This window comes from Balaenoptera musculus, chromosome 1 (genome assembly GCF_009873245.2).
Source record: "Balaenoptera musculus isolate JJ_BM4_2016_0621 chromosome 1, mBalMus1.pri.v3, whole genome shotgun sequence".
NCBI classification, from domain to species: Eukaryota; Metazoa; Chordata; class Mammalia; order Artiodactyla; family Balaenopteridae; genus Balaenoptera; species Balaenoptera musculus.
Window position 1 is genome coordinate 42,027,120 of NC_045785.1, and position 22,281 is coordinate 42,049,400.

General features: G+C 35.3%; 1 protein-coding gene across 1 annotated transcript in view; it reads right to left on the minus strand.

The window, feature by feature from the left end:
- Nucleotides 1-22,281, minus strand: part of FAF1 (Fas associated factor 1) — a 476,566-nt gene that overhangs the window by 136,060 nt on the left and 318,225 nt on the right. The window contains exons 9-12 of the mRNA XM_036849545.1: nt 20,326-20,421; nt 10,037-10,163; nt 9,017-9,080; nt 7,982-8,063 (exon numbers count right to left, since the gene is read on the minus strand). Of these exons, the coding sequence (XP_036705440.1) occupies nt 7,982-8,063; nt 9,017-9,080; nt 10,037-10,163; nt 20,326-20,421 (369 nt within the window). The remainder of the gene's footprint in view (nt 1-7,981; nt 8,064-9,016; nt 9,081-10,036; nt 10,164-20,325; nt 20,422-22,281) is intronic.

Sequence of the window (22,281 nt, forward strand, 5' to 3'; positions counted from 1 at the left end):
CACTTTGCCTTTTTTGTCTCCCAAAGCTGAGTTTAGGGACCAACAGGTAGCAACCAACTAGAGAGGTTCCAAAAGGAAACAGCCAGCTACTGAAGATGAGGAGATGCCAGGATGGTATCTTCTTCTTCTCACTTCCTGAAGCAGATGTTGGAATGGCACTCTTGAGGACACAGACGTACTTGAGTCTCACAAAGGGAGAACTCTCATATGAAAGTCACAGGTTAAACAAGCAAACAAACCGAAAAGCCTAAAGCAAAATCAAATGCTCATCATAAAATAAGCTGACAAATGTTCATTGGGTACAGAGCTTTATCAGTTTTCATTGTTCAAATGGTAATACTCAGGTTATAAAATACCTTTGAGGAAGATAAACATGTGTCAAAAGTTTCTATGAATAAGGAAATTGGAAGCTCAAGTGATTGGCTGTTATAGCAAACTGTTTTTACTTTCCTTTTCTGTGAAATATTTACTTATACTGCTTGCCCATATTGGGTTGTTGTCTTCTTTTTATTGATTTTTAGAGTTCTTCATAAATGTATATGCTAGAGAAATTAAGTTTCCAATATCTCTAATAAAGATACTAGGCACTACTTAACATCAGAAATACTTCGATTTTCTTAATACAGTTATTTATAAACGATTGTAAATGACAAGGCAAATATAAAACCAACAGATTGTACTGAAATGCTTCACAGAGGAAAGAAAGGTCAGAACACATTACTGTAGGTCTATGACAAAAACAGTATTATTCTCTGTTTTGTTAGGTACTCCAAGAAGGGTGTGGGAGAAACAGGATACTAGAAGATACACATGTATAAAAAGGTATACAAAAGCTAACAGGCTGTGAAATGTAGGAGCCAAAAAGTCTGTAAACTACACTGTGTTATTATCATACTATGATTTTCTAATCATCGCCTGACACTCCACAATTACATATACAGACGCACACAGTTGCTCAGTCTCTGCCACCAATTTCTCCCCTCCCAACCATCCTACAAACTGCCACCACACTACTTATTCCTCTGACAGTGTCACTCTCTTCTTCAGAACTTTCAAAAGCTAACCACTACCTAACAATAACAAAAGTCTTTAGCTGGCATTCAGGGACTTCCATGATGAAATCCCAATCTATTTCTCTATTTTAGCCCAATTTCCTGCTGCTCCTTTACATGCACCAATTATGCAGGCCCACTCATCTTCTCTAACATGTGCATCTGAATAACTTGGTTACTCTTAAGGTAAGGAGTCATTATTCCAAGGTGGGTTAATTGCCAAGATATTTTAATCTCCATTTCAGAGAAAATAAAAAGGAGGCTTACATAGCTAGTCAGTATCAGGGTCCAGTTTCAAATCCAAATCTGCCTGATTTATTCAATGTCCATCTACTATAAGCAAACAATCTTAAAGATGTTTCACATACATTTTGAAGACATTTTACTTATATTAATTGTTTGTTAACCCTGTGAGGTAGGTACTACAATACAAATTTTTTAATTGATGCTCAGAGGGATTGAGTAACCTAGTTTTAATAGCACACAGCAAGTAAATGGGGACTCAGAATTGAAATATAAGAATTCCGATTATTTCTCTTTCTACCATACCTTTTATCTTTAAGTGAAAATGTTTAAGATTAGATATGGAACAAACTTCTTGAATTTACAGATGGAATACTTAAGAGATCCAATTTAGCTTTTTATCCTTTAAAAATAGGTAATATGAATAACAAATACTTTCTAGGGACAGGGAGGGCTCTTTGAGAGAAATGATACAAATATGAATAAAGTCTACTAAAAAAAAATCAGCCTTGCTTTTGATATTTTAATAAATTTTACCTATATTGCTTTTCGAATATGGCTCTATGGTTCTCAAAAAACTGGCGAATAGCAGTAAATTGAGAAGAATGTTTTACACAGCAGCATATCTTAAAACTAACTTAATTATTAACTAATTAAAAAATAATTTTATTATAAACACTAAAGATTTTTACAATTTTAATTAGGTAGATCTGATTACTCAGTTGGAGAATTAGAGGCAAATTCTAAATATGATGCTAACAATATACTGTTTAGTGGAAATATCTAATTACAGAACAGTATATTTGGTACGGTTGCACTTATATAAAACTTAGCAACTTTTTTACTGATATATATGTTTGGAGACTTTTTCAAAAAATCACATTTAAAAGTAAAAACATTTAATAGTGGTTATTTTCAGGTTTGGGATTATGAGGCAACACATTTTCTACTTTAAATGCATCTGTATTCTTTTCTTTTCAACAAGCATTTTATTTGTATAATGAAAACACATTTCAAAACATTATATTAGAGTCATAGTTCTTATCTCACACATGTGCAGGATGCCGTCCTAGCTGTCATAAAAAATTACTCTAAAGACACTGTCTGCCTTTAAGGAATTTAAATTGAAAAGACAACAAAGACAAGATGAACAGACCGGGCATATTTTCCAAAGCACAAATAGGTTTGTTTGCCTGATTTTTCTGGATGATGGAGTGCTAGAAACTCACCAACTGCAGTTGTGGCTTCCGATTTGTATAGAACTTATTATGCCTAACAAATATTGACCAGTGATGGTTATTTAGGTTTCTTTTAACCTGAGGAAGTAGAAATAGCACTACTTTAAAATGGGCTGATTTTTAAAAATGAATGTAATAAAACTTGATAATGAACAAGCACTGTTAAAAGCAAAGCATTCATCTTAGTGCTATAAATGCTCAAATGGGTTCTCAAAATTCCTTTGTGGAACTGTTCTTAGAGCTAGTTCATGAATAATCAGTTTTGTTATTTTATGAACATTTCTCAAATTTGTCCAAAACTGTTTAAGAAGCACCTTAGCCATGATGCTGGGTGCATTTATGAATAGATCTCATTTAATCCTCAAAACAACCACATTAAGTAGATATGTATTATCATCTTTTTTTTCTCTAGATTAGAAACAGGCTCATTACTTGTTTGGGAACAGAGTTACTAAGTGGGAAATCAAGACGTGAAGCACTGGTTTCCTTAATTTATGTGTAATATTTGGAAACAGCACTGGGTGTGAAGTGAAGATCTAAGGAGGTGTAACAGGATTACGGATATCAAAGCCCAGTCTTCCAAAGGGCTGCTGGGAAAGGAACAATCCTTCCCATGGCACATAAACCCTGGCACTGGGATTTTTATTGCTGTTGATTTTCAGTTACTACAAATGTCTAATCATTCTCTAGTGTACTTTTTGTTGTGAAGAGAACTCAGGGACAGCAGAACTGAGAGGTGGGGAGGCTCTAAGGAGAAAAAGAAACTTCTTTAAGGAAGTCCCAGGGAATCATGGTGTGGCCAGTGGTAACTCTTCTGCACAGAATTAAGGAAGCTAACCACTGGCTCTCACTTATCTAAAGATAAAATATAAGCTTCATTCAACAAATATTTTTAAATGCCAGGTAATGCCAGGGCATCACAGTCCCCTCCATGCTCCTGTTGATGTTCCCAGCCTCATCATACCATGCAATCCAACTCTCTGTCTTGCACTTTTTTGCTCTCTGTCTTAATTTTTTTGGTTTTAATTCCCTCAATTGTAATCTTCTGGACTTTGCTTTTGACCTTCCTTCTGTTTAGAATTCTGTTATTTGCCTAAGTTTCATTTATCTTCTAAGATTCAGGTCAGAGATACCTCCTCAAGAAATCTCCCTGAATTCTAAGGCAGATGAAGAAACTTTCCTCTTTGCTTCTACAGCATGTTACACTATAGGGATCTATTTATATTGTCTTATCTTCCCTACTAGACTGTGGACATGTCAAGGGCAGGAAACCTCTACATCCTAGGTCCTTAATAGGCATATGATACATATTCATGGCCTTCAACTCAATGAACATCCCTAATAGTTAAGGGCAAGGGAGAAGATCATAAAACTGATCAACCCACTGTCAGAAGTCGAAACTATGTCACAATATACTTAAACACAAGAACTTAGAATACCTGTTTCACTGAAGTTGGAGCTCTGCTTTGAACAGTATTGTAAATTCCTCACGAAAAAGGCACAAAAAACTGTGAGTACTCTCACCAAGTGCTCTCAAATGAAATCAGTCTGAAGCAGTTTTCATTAAGATGGATTGAATGTGGCATTGTGAGAAACACTTTATCAAATGTAGTGTTTTACTTAGTGATTAACTATATACCAGTTGATGAAGCTCCCCAAATCCTTTGTAATCCCACCACTCCAATAAACATTTAATGAGTATATAAGTTCAAAAAGCCTAGCAGAGGATTTAAACCTTCAATCTTGTTTTTATTTACTCTTGGAACTCAATTTCTCACTTCAAGTGAAGAATGCTGGTGCTCAAGGCTCATCTGTTGCCCTGGTAAAATTAATGTGCCTTCCACAGTTTAAATTAAACATGCGATGTTTAAGACGAAAGAAATTTAGTAACAATGGCAGAGTATCAGTCATTCTTGCCTTAAAATATTTGAACATCAGCAAACTGTTTTCTTCAAAATGATTCATTCAGAAGTTTTAAAAAAAATATTGAAAACGATTTGTTTTCACTCTCAAATGTACAGTCTGAAAAGGAGAGATGAAGTTTGAGGATTGAATCCTGTAGTATAGCAGTTAGCACTGAAAAGCTTCTGGAAGTAAGGTGGTATAGTGTAAAACACACTTACATGTGTTGGAACACCTGCACTCTCATTTGGCCTCCACTACTTACCCTTGATTTGTCTTTGGTTAAGTCATGTAGCTTTTCTGAGCTTCCTCATCTCTACAATGAGAATATTGATATTATATATCCCCATCTCACCAGTTTGTTGTGGGGTTCAAATGAGATATGCATAGGAAGGAGCTTCATAAACCACAGAGCACAATATAAATCTAAAGTAGCAGTGCTATTTCTATACTTTCTATACAATCCTCTCTAATTTTGAAAGGAGATGTATATAATTTGGTTGGTGACTATAATAAATGCCCCTGCTTAGATCTAATTTTGAATAATTTACCCACTCTGTGGATGAATTTTACTTAAGTTTAGGGCAATGTAATAAATGATACATAAACTGTTGTTGATCTTTAACTTGGAAAAGAGAAAAAAGGAAAGAAAAAAGCCCTGGACAAGGGGAAAAAGATAAAGACAGTTTAGGAGTCCAAAGAGGTCAGTGGATTTGGGTATCAATCTAATATGAAACAAAACACATGAACCAATGATTTCCAGTTGTTAAAATACCAATACACTCATCAAAAGCAAACAATCAATTGTTTCATTAGAAATACCCAGAAGTTAATAAGAAAGAGTTTACGCTCCTCTGGGAACCATCAGTCTGAATAAATCCAAATGCCAATTTACTATACAAAGACACTCAATAAAAAGTTCTTTCGTCTATTATATACTTATATTTAAATAATGTATCGTCACAAAGTTATAATGTTTATAGTAGCTTTTTAAATGTAATTTAAAAGATGTCTATGCTTATTTGGGAGCTATATTTAGGTTATAAAAGGCCCTCACATTTTCTGGTTACTTCAACTGCTTAGCAATCTTACTGGAAAAACAGAGACAAATTAACCCCAAATACATTCTTATCCAGGAATGAACTGAAAAATAGATTATTTTAAAGCTATAATTACTCTTTCAAACATATTTATGTTCAACAATAAGTGATTGTTTAAATATAATAACATTGCTGTACAATGAGAGACTTAATAACCATTAGAAATCCTGTTATAATAAAGTATTCAGCATTACTTACAAAGCATTCTTGCAACAACAACAACAACAACAACAAAAAATTGACCTGAATCTAACAAAGCTTTTAGACTTAATAGCCATTTCTCAGGAAATACAGAGATAGAGGAACAAGTTAAATCATATCACAAGAAAACAATCACACAAATCCAGAATCTGGAACAATCTGTAAGTCATCCAGCATGATTTCTTCACAAAGCAAATGTCATAAAAAGGGGTGGGTGGGGGAAAAAAGCAGGTGTCTGCTTAAAAGGGTTTAAGAAATCTAACAACCAAATGTAATTTGTGATCCTTGAGTGGATCACGATTTCCAAAAAAAGAGTCAACTGGTGAACTTTGAATATGCACTGGATACTAGATGACATTAGGAAATTATTGTTAGTATGTTACATGTGACAATGGTATTGTGATTCTGTAGGGGAATGTCATTATTTTTGGAAAGTGCATGCAGATGCTTTTAGGGGTAAAATATGATGTCTGTGATTCACTTTGAAATGGCTTAGCAAAAAATAATGAATATATAAGAGTATCCTAAGTGTTTTATGTAGTTTAATAATTTCAAAAGTTTAATTGCTAAAGCTCCATTAAAACTTCAGGATGCCCTGTATATAGAAGAAGCAAATATGGCAAAATTTCAGTAACTGTTAAATCTAGGTATAGGGGATTTAAGTGTTTATTGTACTACTCCTTTACTTTTTCTGTATTAAAAATTGTTTTAATAAAAGTTAAAATATTATAAAATATAATTAAGTAAATGATTATATAATATTAAAAGGTGAAGATAAGCTGTTTTAACAGGATTATAACATGATCAATTTTATATTAAATATGCATGTGTGCTCAACGGAATAAATAATAAATATATGGAAAGAACATATAATCTGTGTTAGAATATATTTTTTTAGCTTTTCAGTATCTTCCATAAACCTGTACTTATGGAAACTATAAACCTGTATTACCATAAATATATATTTCGTCAAAAATAAAATCCATTTAATATAGATTTAATAGTTAAAAAATAGATGTTTAAAATTGCCTTTACAATGGGCTATTCCACTATTCTTAGGGTAGAGAACAGTTTATGTTTCTTAATCTACTTCATTGAACTGTCAGTGATAGATCTAAGCTTGATCGCTAATTATTGTCTTGGAATTAAATTTTTAAAAACTGTTTAAAATGAATTTTTCTTTAGGTCAGAGTTTAACGTAAGTAGAAACGAGAAATTTCAGAGGCATCCTTGCACTCTATTCTCAAAATTCTTTGTCCTCTTTAATTCCAATAGCTTTCCCTCTAACTCCATCTACACCTTATTCCTTCCTTCCTCTCTCTTCCTTCATTCATTAAACATACAGAGTATTTACTATGTGTAGGGATGTAAGGTACACCGTCACTGCCAAAAAGAAAATCAAATCTCTTGAGAAGACATATATATAAAAGAGAGAGAATGGATAATTAAAAGCAATGTGTTATCATTGCAAAGTACTAAAGGGTGGGTGTGGAAGAGTAGGAGTCAACCAGGTAAAGAGCACGATGAAAGGCATTCCTGACAGTGGGGCAGCATGAAAAAAGAGTAAGATTATGGGGAAGTACAAACGGTACACTACTGTTGGATTTATTAAGTGTAAGGCAGGAAATGGGAAGAGCTGAAGTTGTACAGATAGGCAGGAGCCAGATAACTGGGGTCTCGACTACAGTGTCAACATATAAATAGAGCAACCACACAGAATCTTCGTGCTCAAAATGTAACTTCTGATTTCTTATTACATACTTGGATCTACTTGATTTCAAGATCACAAGACCCTTTTCTATATTTAAGGAAAAATCTTTTTGTTGTCTAAAATGACCCTTAGGAAAAAATACTACAGTTGTAAGATATATACTATTAGATGGAATAATCATTTGGGGAAAAGACTGAAGGACAAATCATTTAGCAAGAAACTGTCAATCACATAACTGAAAAGAATACGAACACATAGCCTGGTCCCTTCTAAGCATGTCCACCCCTTTCTCCCCCTAAAAAAAAAAAACCCGTTTCAGAGCTTGACAAAGACTTCTGCAAAAGCCAGCAGTACCCTATCATACTACTGCCCCTCTGAAATGGGCATCTTGGTGATGATTAGGTTGGTAGATGAACCAGAAACAAAATCAAGTCTTCAATCTGAAAAAAACAGAAAACATCAAGCATTGCCTCAGGCCTGGTGGTAAACCTACGGGATATACTTTTTAATCAGAAAAGGTAAGATTCCACTTACATCTCGGGCTTTCACATAGAAGGCCTCTTGAAAAGCTGCTTCTAATGAGCCAATAAAAAATACAGGATGGCAGTCACCATATCTATAGGAAAAATTGTGTCTATTAATTAAAATACATTTCAAATTTACTTCAAATTTCACAAGTCTAACCAATGAGTTTTAAGTAAATGTTGGGGCTAATGTCTCTTAAGTATAGACAAAACATTAAAACATTTCTTTAAAGGCTTAGGAATGGGCTTCATTACTTTTTTGAACTCTTCTTGGCCTATACCGACATATCAGAAGACTGGAATTTTAAGTACATCTAGCAAATGGACTTAATGAGTGCTATGAAACCATGCCATTTACAAGTAGCAATTCCTGGTTACCCACTTCCCTAAGATTTTCCTAGTTACAATAGCCTTAACTTTCCATTTTAGTTCATTTATTCTGTAACACAGAGGGAAAAAATGGTTCCTTGCTAAGTTTCCAAATTACATTACATCAGAAAATAGAACTAAAGAGAAATACTGTTTACATGAAAATTTACGTTTAAATATTTAAATCTTTTTAAACACCTCTAGGCGAATCTCAAATGCATAGAAAATTTTATATTACACTATTAAAAGAAGAAATGCTAAATGATTCTAAAACAAAAATTAAAAGAAAAAATTCACTTATATCTAAAATTTTTAAATTATTTTTTTATTCAATATTACTTTTAAAAGATTTTGTTTGTCCTAGGATATACTAAAACTTAGTATCCTATAACCTAGTCCTTTTGGAAATATAGTCAAGATATTAAATTAGTAATCCATTTATTATGCTTCTATAAAGATATAGAGATAAGATAAATACATCTCTGAAGCGGCATAGTTTACTAGTTATCTGATTTGAATATACTGTATTCACTATTAGGACTATATATATTGATAAATGTATCCTTTGAATACTTTAAGGAGAAACTGAAAATAATCTCTGATTAAAGTTGCTTCAGAAAAATCACAGTAGCATTAAAAGAACATCAATTTTATATAGTTAATGTCCTAACCCTACCTTGAAGAAAACTCTGCTGTAAATTGTAATAAGGCATCTCCTTCATTTTCTGCGTTTTCTGGCACTAAAAAACAAACAAAAGAAAAAACAAAAACAAAAAACCAAAACAAATAGACACAAAAAACAAACCACATAACATCTAATCCCACATATAAGAAATATATTTAATCAATAAAGAGGAATTAAATTTTAGTTTCTGTGATACATCTGAGGAGACATTTTAACTCGACATACATTAGAAGATTTCATCAAACCTTAAAAAAGAACCTCAAAAAAATTTCAAGCTCATAAATTTCTGAAAACCAACTGATACAATCCTGCTAGGTGTTGAAAATATGTGCCAGTCATCAATTATGCTTGAAATGACATCTTGTGATTAAATTATATAAAAAGGTTCTCAAATTATTCTAAAGACCTTATTAATCAGGAAAATAGTCATTTTATGTAAATATCGCATCTATTTCTGCCCATGAATGTCCCCTAATTTCACAGAGTAAATGAGCCATTTATGGGCTTATTTTAATAGTCATTTTGTATATAGCACCACTTATGATCCTATACTATGCATCTTGTCAGGTGCAAGTGAGGGAGATGGCACATTTAGTTTACTTCTTTCCTTCCAAAGATGGGTACCAGTGAATGGAAAAGTAATATAACTACTGATAAAACTGATATCTCCAATAAGATGTGTGGTGACAAGTACAGTCACAAAAAGTACAGCTATTTTGTTTATCAATTTCTGGGTTTAAAGTAAAGAGATAAACTCATAACTAATTATACATGTGAAACAAAAGTTACATTCCCTTGAGTTTTTAATGAATTTTACTAAAGTATTGGGAATGGTTGGGCTTAAGATCAAAATTCAAGAGGCTCTAGTTCTTATGAATAATGTCTACTTCTATATTTTCTCTCTCCAAACCTGAAAGTCAGTAAGAGATTTTGAAGTTCATTGTTCCTCATAAGTTTCTGCACCAGGAGGGAGAATTACAATGCTGGACCCAAAGAGCTATTAATACTCACTCATTGGAGACTTTCTCAAGGCAGATGACGCCATGCCGAATACTTCTCCATCATCCACCCCAAATTCGGAAGCATCTTCAAAGTCATCTCCATCACTATCACTAACCATATGAACATCGGTGCTTTGCTATTTAAGGAAAGTCCTATGATTAGTTTCATACTAACTTTAGGAAATCAAATTCCAAAATATAAATTATGTAATTACAATAGGACATTAGCATTATAAAAGTTTTATTAAATAAGAAGTTATTTGCTAGAGTGAAGCTTAATATTTCTCATTTTAAGGCTTACATATAATTTCTAATCTTGCTGTGATACCCCTAGACTAAAGGCTGGAGCCTGAGTGAAAAAGAAGAATGCTTACAAACTCAATGAAGACTGGGATTTTTATCTGTTTGACCCCCAGCCTATGGTATACAATTAGGTGCTCAATAAATATTCGTTCAATAAATGAAGAAACGGGTACAATCTAAGAGGTCAGAGATAAATAAGCTATACGAGTCTTTCAAAAAGCTCATGGTAATCTAAACTTTTGGGCAGAAGTAATGGTAGCATTTAAAAATTTGCCTCTTCTCTACTGCAATGGTTCTCAAATTTCTCATTAGTGAAATATGGTACACTATCCCCATGTGTTATTGGAAGATAACATGAAATACACTATATACGAAAGCTCTTTGTAAACTGAAGGCCATTAAATATGAGATGTAATAATGATGCTTCAATTCAATAAACATTTACTGAGAATTTACTACATGCTGGGCACTAATAAATATGCTCCGTTTATTTTGTTTTCAGCAACGTCCGTTGAGATATAAGGTAGTACAATGAAAAACATCAGTTTCAAAATATGAACTTGGCTCCTGATCTCTAAAAGTTAGAATGGGATTTCAAAAATACTGAGATTTCAAACACTTGAACTGAGTCGTGAATACTGACAAATATTAATGTCTTGGATAAGAAGGGGGTCCCAGCAAGGTATCTGGCTAAGTGCCTATCTGTACCATGTTTAATAAATAAAGTCTACAAAGACCATTTAATAAATGAAATTTCTATCTTTCAAAATATGGTGCTATGTACCTAAATTATGAAAATGCATTAAAAGAAACTCAGAATCAAAGACTCATGAAACTTGGCTAGAGGGGATGTTAGAGTTCAGTCAGTCATAGAATCATAGATTTTAAAGCTGGAAGGGATTTTAAAGATCTCTCACTAACGGTTTTCAAATTTCTTTTCACAGAGTTACCTCCCTCCCCTAGCCCCAAGCAAAATATTATGTAAAATTATAGTGAATACATTAGATAAAAGTAAGGCCACTCTGGCTGATGCAGGGAGAGGGCAACAAAGAGCCTAATGCTCCTGGCCTTGGCCTTTTTTTCTTCACATCCCTTTCATAGCTGGGGTACCTCTGAAGGCTCTCAGGACACTACGGAACATTTTTTTTTTAAATTTTTTATTTATTTATTTATTTATTTTTATTTTATTTATGGCTGTGTTGGGTCTCCGTTTCTGTGCGAGGGCTTTCTCTAGTTGCGGCAAGCGGGGGCCACTCTTCATCGCGGTGCGCGGGCCTCTCACTATCGCGGCCTCTCTTGTTGCGGAGCACAAGCTCCAGACGCGCAGGCTCAGCAATTGTGTGGTTCACGGGCCTAGTCGCTCTGCGGCATGTGGGATCTTCCCAGACCAGGGCTCGAACCCGTGTCCCCTGCATTGGCAGGCAGATTCTCAACCACTGTGCCACCAGGGAAGCCCCCAGAACAATTTTTAAAACTACTAATCTAGTGAGTCTAACAGCTCCAAATAAGGAAGGCAAGATATTTACTCCATATGACTCAGCAGGCTTAGCATTTCCTCCTTGGGCATAACCAAGCATTAATGCCCATAATTGTTAACATTTTCCCTCTTACCTTAAAGACAGTTTACCCAATGGTTTGAATAGAGAAGGAAATGTACATATACTTACTGGATGAATAAGAATGGTCCTTGCCCTAAGCATCTACCTGCTATTCTGACTATACCACTATTTCTCATAGAAGCCTTGGTTCTACTTGTACTCCTAATGCTACTTTAGTGTTTTGCTTTGTAGAGCCAAGACCGCCTCTTGATTTCAGCAATTCAACAGCATAAAAATTCAAAACCCTTTCTCATTTCAAAACAGTGAAGGAGCTTCCCCTTCAAAATAACACATTTACTAGGACTGTAACTGTACTTGAATTCCATCTGTTTCAGGTAGGCAAATATCTGGAGCATGAACTTCCCTTGAATTCTTAAATGTGTAAAGGCTCAGGATCTAAAAGGCACACTACACATTCCTTTAGGGTACTTAGCCAGGTTTGCAGGCAAGTGGAAAGAAACAAAAGTCCAGTATGATAAACTTTCTCACATCTTCTGTCAGCTAGGCTATCATCTCAGCCTTCACTTCGTCTTGCCTAGTACTCACCCTCCCTTAAAGAGGCGTTAGGTTAAGAAGGAGGTTTGGAGGACACAGGGATGAAAAAGAAAGGAACTGTTCTATATATCATCTTTTTTTTCTTACTGCTTTTACCTTACTCCCCCACATCTATCCTCTTTCTTCTAATCCAGCTTTCAGTCAAATAATAGCCCCTTTCCATAATAAGAGGACCAGGACAGTGATTTTAATTTTGTGCCTATGCAACACATTATTTTGTCTTCACAAAGTACAGAATTCCCAACTCTCTTAAGATCCCAGAAAACAAAATCCTACAACAACAACATCTTCAAAGGGAGGTATCTAAAAAGCCGATTTTGTTGAAAAAAGTATATTTTGAATATGAATTATTGAAGTATCTGCAAGAATGAGCTACTTAATTATGTATAAGGAACTCCCAATCTCTTTCTTATCAGCCATCTAACAGGTTAGGAAAATCTTTTTCTAAAAAATGAGATAAACAATCTTTTTTCATTAATGTTTGCTGATGAGAATAGATAATCTCTTGGTTCAGTCATGGTTGCTCTAAAATTCTTTGAAACCAGAGAAGCTATTTATTCAAAATTTTTTAAAAAGGTAAAAAAAATTAGTGATTCTATTTTGGCTCTTTAATGCATTCATTTATTCCCTTTATCATTTACCATACATTCATAAACCCTACTAAATGCTACATTGCCTGGACTTGAGTGAAAGATATACAGTGTATGTTCTCTCAAGGAATACAATATAATATATATATATAGATAATTATAATACCTAACAATAAGTGTTATGATAGGTAAGTTCAGAGGAGAGTACCTAAATTATTGGGAGTGGGAGGAATCAGGGCAAACTTCTTAGAAAAGATGATCACCGAACTGCTTGAGACAAAAATTTAGAACTCATACATGAATAAGACAAGCTTATAATTGAAGCTGATATTTCTTTCACCAACTACTTACTATGTCAAAGAACCAGGTTAAAAGCTTGGGATACAGAGAGAAAACATGGTTCCAAATTTCAAGAAATTCCCATTTTAAAGGAAGCTATATTTAGTTGCAAATATGTCTTTTCCAGTGTGTTAAGAGATACAATAAAAGTATAAGCAAAGACTATTGGAGAATAAAGGAAAGAGTGATTAGTTACTTTAGAAGACTGTGCAAGGCCTGATGCAAGTGCTAATATTTAACCCATATCTTTAAAAAAGATATCAATGTTGTGGAGTGTATGTAATGGAAGATTGGTGGGGAGGGAGTTGTACTCTAGGCAGAGAAAAAACACAAGCAAGAAACTGGATATTTAAAAAATCAATAAAGAATTCCAAAAAACAAACTGAATCATCAGCTCTATGTATGGAAGAGGAATGTGGACTGGCTATAAGGCCAGAAAGTTTTCATGAAACTAGATTGTAGTAGTCCTTAAATTGGTACACTAAGGTATTTGGACTTTACTCTGATGGCAATAGGGAAATCACTAAAGGTTTTTAGGCGGAGGACTGTTCAAGGGAACAATTCTGATGGGTGTGTGTGTGTGTGTGTGTATCTGCGTGTGCACGTGCATGCATGCGCGTGTGTTTGCGGTGGTTTGGCAGCATATGGCAGATTAGACTTGAAGACATGAGAAGGGATACTTATTTCAATGTTCCAAGCGAAAGGATTTGAGAGCCTATACTTTAGTAGTAGTGGGAATTCAATGAAGGGGACAGACTTAAAATATACTTCAGTAGAACTAATAGGAATTGTTGACCAATTAGATTTGAGGATGAAAAAAATGAAAGAGGCATATGAAACAAAAATTTCTAGTTTGGGTGACTGAGTGGTAGGGAAGGTCAGGTTTGGTGAGGAAGAATATTGAGGCCAGTTCTCAGATAGAATACATTTGAGGAAGCTGTAGGGCATCCAGGTAAAAACATCTAGTAGGCAACTGGAAAAAAAAAATCTTTTTAGGAGCTCAAGGAAGAGATCCAGAAAAGATTTAGATTTTGAAATAATCAGCAGATAAATAATAGTAGAGGCTACAGAAATGAATAAGATCATTCAGTTAAAAAATAAAGGAAGAACAGTGATAAGGATAAAAGTTAACAGAATATATATTTCAACTGGTGAAGAAAAAGAAACAGTAAAAGAGATGGAGAGATAACTGTCAAAGATTAGAAAGGCAATTAAGAGAAAGAATCTGAGAAGTAAGGTGTGAGAAAATCTCAGTGGAGACAAGCAGTGTAAACAGATTCAGCAGGATGAGAATTAAGAAAGAGACAGTCATGGCACTGTGACAAAAAAACAAAACAAACACAACACAACAAAGAAACCTGGATTTATAATCAAAAGACCTAGTGTTCAATACTTTGCCATTTTCTGTATGACTTTGGGCAAGCATCATTGCATCACCACCGTAGAAGGTGACTTATATTGACCCACAGAGTTGGCTGTGAAAGTGAAAAAAGGTGGCATAGCAATGGTATTTTATAAAAACTATTTTTTCCTGTCCCATACTTCTTTTTACTGAAGTATAGCTGATGTACAATATTATATGTTACAGGTGTACAACACAGTGGTTCACAACTTTTAAAGGTTATATTCTATTTATAGTTATTATAAAATATTGCCTATATTCCCTGTGTTGTATAATATATCCTTGTAGCTTATTTTATACATAGCGGTTTGTACCTCTTAATCCCCTACCTCTGTCTTGGCCCTCCCTTCCCCCTCCCCACTGGTAACCCCTAGCTTGTTCTCCATATCTGTGAGTCTGCTTCTTTTTTGCTATATTCACTAGTTTGTTGTATTTTTTAGATTCCACACATAAGTGATATCATATAGTATTTGTCTTTCTCTGTCTTATTCCATTTAGCATAATACCTTCCAAGGCTATCCATGCTACTGCAAATGGTAAAATTTCATTCCTTTTTATGGCTGAGTAGTATTCCATTGTGTGTGTGTGTGTGCGAGCGCGCGCGTGTGTGTGTGTGTATACACACACACACACACACACCAGGGCCCCTGGGCTGGAGAGCTCATCGTGGGGCTCAGAACTTACTCCTATGGGAGAACCTCTGCAATGTAATATTTCTCCAGTTTGTGAGTCGCCCACCTGGGACTATGGGACTTGACTATATCATGAGTCTGCCCCTCCTCCCATCTCATTGTAGTTTCTTCTTTATGTCTTTAGTTGGAGGAGATCTTTTCTGGTAGGTTCCAGTCTTCTGCATCGATGGTTATTCTGCAAATAGTTGTGATTCTGTTGTGCTTGTGAGAGGAGGTGAGCTCAGGGTCTTTCTACTCCGCCATCTTAGCCGATCTCCCAAAAACTATTATCTGCCACTAATAGTTAAATTCAATTTTAGTCACTCCGTAGAAAGAAGCCACGTTGTAGTGAGTTAAGTAAATAGACAATGAAGAAATAGAGTCAGCCAGTACAGATTACTCTAAGAAGCTTGGCTGTGAAAAAAAGAACAGATGAGCTAACGCTTGAAGGGGAGCTAAGTTTGAAGGAATATATATATATTTTTAGGATGAGAAGATCTGAACATATTCTTAAGATGAAGAGAAGGAACCAATAGAGAGGGAGAGGATAAAAATGCAAGAGAGAGTCCTTACCCCTCCCATGTTGTGGGAGAGGCTAGTGGGGGTAGGATCAAGATAATGCACAGAACATAAACTCTAATAGCAAACACCTCAACTAACAAATTAGGGTAAAAAATTTGATGCTGACATAAAAATATCCTAATTTGAACAGTCAAAAAGGAAAGGATCATAAAAATCTTGATATATCAGATCAGTTGGGACAGTTTCAAAGAATAGCAGGTCCCTCTATGACTGGAATAAACAGTTTTTGTCTTGGGTTGACAATGAGCATTAATAAGGGTGAGGAGATGGGTTTTGGGGGAGACATGGTAAGTTCAGTTTTATACAGAGCGAATTATCCTTATCTCCTCCCTCTTGCTTCTCCCACAGATCCTATCAGTCACCAATCCTACTGATTTTCCCTCCAAAATATATCCTGAATCCATTTCCTTCTCTCTTTTTTTAACTAGTGATGTTCTAGTTGAAGGTCTCATTATCTTCTGCCTGTACTAGCACAATAGATTCATATCTGATTTCTCTGTCTCCAGTCTTGCTTCCTTTACATCTAGCCTCTGCATAGCAAAGTGCTTTTCTCTAAAATGTCCATTATGGAAAATAAAAAAATCATTCCCCACTTAAAAGCCTTCTGTGCCTGCCCAGAGTTCAAGTTCCCAACTTGACATATAAGACCTATTCACCATTGTCTCATCTTTTATCTTTCTTTGTCTCGCACTTTATTTTTTATTTTTTTTTACAAAGTTCTTTTTTTTTTAAAGTTTTTATTGAATTTGTTGCAATATTGCTTCTGTTTTTTTTTTAATGTTTTGGTTTTTTGGCCCAAGGCATGTGGGATCTTAACTCCCTGACCAGGGACTGAACCTGCACCCCCTGCATTGGAAGGCGAAGTCTTAACCACTGGATCGCCAGGGAAGTCCCCTCCCACTTTATTTTGCATGAACAAACTGCACTCATGTCACCCCATATACTACATTATATCATGCTATTTCCTCTGAATGGAATACTATTTCCATGTTTCTTCATTTGTCTGACTGTGACTCATTCTTTTAATTCGATTTGGATGTCAACTGCTGTAGTTCCCTCCTCCCCCAGCTCCTTCTTCTTTTTAAAAAATATTCATTCACAGATATTTATTCTGTGGCTGGTATGTACCAGACACTTTATTTTATTTTATTTTGCTTTTTATAAATTTATTTCATTTATTTTATTTTTGGCTACACTGGGTCTTCGTTGCTGCATGCGGACTTTCTCTAGTCGTGGCGAGCAGGGGCTACTCTTCGTTGCGGTGCATGGGCTTCTCATTGTGGCGGCTTCTCTTGTTGTAGAGCATGGGCTCTAGGCATGTGGGCTTCAGTAGTTGTGGCTCGCAGGCTCTAGAGCACAGGCTCAGTAGTTGTGGCATACGGGCTTAGTTGCTCCATGGCATGTGGGATCTTCCCGGGCCAGGGCTCGAACCCGTGTCCCCTGCATTGGCAGGCAGATTCTTAAACACTGCGCCACCAGGGAAGCCCCTCAGGCACTTTACTAGGTGTTAGGGCTACAGAGGTAGATGAGGCAGACAAGCCTTTTGCCTAAAAACATTCTTGAAGGTTATAGCACCCTTCCCCCATACATGTGCTCCCCTAGTATCTTATGCTTATCTCACTTTTCTCATTAGTTATATAATATGAAATTTTCAGTTTATATTCATTTGACTAGCACATAGTAAGTATTCAACAGACATCCCTGTAACCAAAAATATAAATCAATAGTTTTAACATTAACTATATTTTAAATTTCTTTTTTTGTTATTCTTGGAATACCCCTCCTGCTCCTCCACTATCTACTGAAGATTGGAAAACTCCTAAGGAACCTGGGTCCAGGGGGTCCCTATACTGTCCCACTCAAGCATCCGTGATGAGGCGAGATAGGTACCTAGCTAGGTACCCAGAAATATGGGAAGGTCATTGAAAGGGGGCTCAGGAGCAAGGGGAGGATGGGAAGAAAAGAGAAAATATTAAATTATCATAAGGAAAATGTATTTGCAGGGCTAGAAGGAGGATGTAAGAAACAAAATTCCCCCAGTTAAAGAACACATAACTACAATGCATAAAATTCAAAACCTGAATTTAACTGCTGGTCTCAAGTATCTTCTTCCTAACTCAAGGCTGAAGACAGTCAATAGCAAAATGGTAATTATCTTGAAAAACACAAAGTCATATAAGAGAAGGGTTAAAACCAGAAGAAAGAAGCAGAACCACTGGGTGGAAGCTACAAGGTCACAGCTTCCAATTTAATATAAGGTTGATATCAACAGACAGAGATGCTCAATAATGGAACTGGTTGCCTCATGAGGACAGAACCCTGCCACTGGAGATAAAACACAGATATATTTTGAGTGAGTTCCTTTAGCACACAGAATGTGATCCTAATGTTTGGCATGTAGAAGACATTAAAAAAATGTTTAAATGAATGAGGGATGAATGGATGGGAGAGTGTAAATCAAATTTAAAAAATCCCTTCCAGTTTTATAATTCTATGACAACATAAAAACCAAGTCACAGCTTCTTTCCCATTTCTCACCAGTCCTCTGGAGGAAGTGGTATTTACAGTTAGCCAGGGAAGGAAAAATAATGGACTCATCCGAGATAATCAGATTTAAAGATATTCCCAAGGGTGGCTGTTTTAGTTTTGTAAAGCTCCCTAACCTTATTCTACCTTCTTCCATAATTAACCTAAAGTGTATGCCAGCCTCAAAAATGCTAGTCCTCAATATATGGCATTGACTTCTTTCCACTGAAGGGATTGCCCATATAACACATATAATGGTGAGGGTGAAAAAAGGAAATAAAATGAAGTGAAACAGTTAACTGTCATCTCTCAGAGCATAGAATAATTAAGAATTTTGGGTGGAGCTAGTTGGCTCCCTTTTAATGTTAGCAGATTTATCCATTAAATAGTTGACGCATAACGTACTTTAGTCATTAAAAATATACTCAAGCCCTAGAAGGAAATATTTCAATAAATTATTTCTGGCAACTTCTGCCAAGCAATGAAACCCTATCATTTTTCCTTTCATGAGGAATTAGTGAGATAAAGTGCTGGAAAAAACGGTGTGGGCTCTTTAAAGGAAGTTAACATTTTTAGAGTCTCAAGGAAAAAGTACAGTAGTATTTGTAGTAGGGAGAAAACCTCCCTTCTTTGTGGATTTCCAAAAACCGAGTAGCAAACTATCATTTTCACAGGATGATCATAGACTAGAACTTCACTTATGCAGTCCTTTTTCTCTTTCACATATTTAAGCGATATAAGTACATATTCAGAGGATGGCTGCAGAAGTCCTGTGGCAGCTTCCATAATGAATGTCTAAAATACATAAGTTTAAGTAAATATTTTGCAACCATATTTTGCATAGAATGTTAAGTGGGAAAAAGTTTTACTGGACTAGCTCAAGCTTTTGAATACTTGGATCAGGTACTAGCCTAAAAAACACTGGTATAAATAAAGTTTTTTGTACTACTTATTTATGACCTCTGTTGCATGCACTTTTTAAGTCATGGTGATGATTTTTCCTAGTACAAAATAGCAGCTTAATAAATACTTTTAAAACAGATAAACTGTAATGTCCAGGCTCTCTTTCCCATTCCCTTATAACCAAAGTCATGGTCGGACACAGTGCTATTGTAGCCAAGGAAAAGACACTGTCTTTTAATATAGTTCAGACCCACAAAGACACATGCAGGCATATCACATACACAAACATGTTCAATCTCCTTGCCCCTCTTTGTTTTTACAGCACCCTGTATGCACTGCCATCACTGCATTTATTACATTATGTCATTATTATTGGTTTACTAACCTATCACCTTTGACTGAGCACCTTGGTATAGGTACATTGTTATTCATCTTTGTTACCTAGTATTGAGGACAATGCCTGGCTCATAGAAGGTGCTCCAACTCAATGAGTTAAAGGACCTTCAGGATGAATCCTAATAAATGTACTCAACTATATGGTCAGCAGCAAAGAAAATTCCTTTGTTAACCTGACAGTTCTAAGTAAAAATTATGTCAACCAATCCACCCAAATTCTGTCTGTTTGGAACATGAAACTTACAGAACAAGAAGGAGCACATTAGCAATAATCTTGCATGGAAAGTTTCTGCCTTTAAGAATTTACTGAGACTTTATTCACGCTACATTAACTTTATCTATTCACTGCTGTGGCAGATAAAAAAGAACAGGAAGTGGGCATGTGAGTGGAGGATAGGCCTTCTGTTCAATGAAAAGCAAGCAAACAGGCTTACCTCTTCGGATTGCTCCCGGGTCTGTGCAGGTGAAGATCTTCTTCCCACTGTAAGTCGATGGCACGGATAAGAGAGCCCTGATTCAGCAAGACACATCTGCAAAAAGTAGAATCCATCATTTGTAAACAAAATGAACTCATATTTCACAAAAAGTTTTACTTTTCAGGTATTTTCTATTATTTCTGAAGCAAGATTAGAAAGTTCACTCTAGTAGCCTAGGCATTACATTCAAAGGAAGGCTTTGAAAATTTGTCCATATATGGATGTTACAACAGCAAGGCTATTTTTCAGTAGACAATAGACTGGAGCTCCAGGAAACTGTAACAAGCCTAAATAAAGCTAATCATATACACCTCCCCACCCCAGCATGTCTGTTACTTTTCTGATTAGTAGAATAACACCTCCATTTCCCAATTCCCAGGGCAGTACTTTATAAATCTATTTTGAAGGGTACTTGGAAGAGTGTTTGCAGAAGGCATTTAAAAAAAACAACACATTTCTATACATGGTAACAATGTCATTTATGCTCTAATCAATATTAATCCACAATTTCAGATCATTACAGCTGGTGAGTCTATAATATATGTAAAGCACCTAGCACAGTACCTGGCACACAGACATTGTTTTATTACCATTATGATCTAAAACACTAACCAAATTTAGCCAAAACAATGAAAGTAATATATATTTATTTCTACTGAATTTTATTTTGGGTCTGATATTAAATAACTATTTTGAGATTTAAATTAAATTTAGGAAAATATGAATGCATGTCACTTTTGTCTGCATAAAAGAATTAAAACAATATTAATAGCCAAAAGACGGTATTTTTCTTTGGTGTTAGTAAAATGACACACATTTGATGTAATGATGATATACAGTGAAGTTCCTTTTATTATTATTAGAAATAAAATCGGGTATCCACTAGCACACTGAAAGCATTCATTGTAACTTTGGGGGAGGTGTGAATTAAATTGATATATGAGGAAACCCAAATATCTGTAAATTCATAGGGACCAGACACAGTAGTGGGTCAGTCCTAACTACAATTCAAACGTGTTATAATTAGGCTAATTATCTGAAGACAAATACTGGAATGGAAAATGCAAATGTCACCTAAATATCCAGGTATTTTCAATCATGTGCGGTGTGTGCTGTCATATAGATTATACAGATAAAAATCATGTGTTTTTTCATTGTTACCTTTCCTTTAGTCTCAGAGGTTTTTGTTTGTTTGCTTTTGCACCTAGATATTTTGGCATTGTACTTTACAAATGCTAGAAGGCCTGATTAATAAAATAAATAAATAAAAGCAAAACTGCGATGACTGTCATTTCTATTCAATCATATCCATCAAAATTATTGTCACAATTAGCTCAATTTATTTCATTCCAGTACAAATAAAAGCAAAGCTAAGCTGGATAAGAAGCATAGGCAAAATTTCAAGACACGCTGCCTTCATTTTTTCATTTGAAAAAAGTTCTCCTCCCTCACTCTGAAATCCTCTGGTAATGAAATAGTAATGATGGTAAATGTCACTGACAATCAGAAGCAGTGTAGTGTAATGGAAAGAGAACTGGAAGAGCCAGAAAAACTCAATTTAAGTACCGCCTAGCTTTCTGATCTTGGAAAAGTCATTTCTCTGTTCTAAGCTAGAGTTCCCTCTTCTATTAATTGAGGTGAGTAATCCCTGCCCTAACTACCTCAATGGACTTTTGAAAGGGTTAAAAAGAATAAGATAAGAAAAGATGGCTTTGAAACGATACTGAAATAGGCAGAAGAGCTGTTATCACTCCAATGGTCATTATTTTTAGGACCTGGCGAAGAGGAATGGTGATTAACTTCCACTGTGACTACCTTTGCATACAGCCCAATCGTAAATTAAAAGAGGACATATTTTAGGAGGAGCTGGAGGAAGGCGCTCACTAAAAGTACATGGTACTACAAATGGGCTGT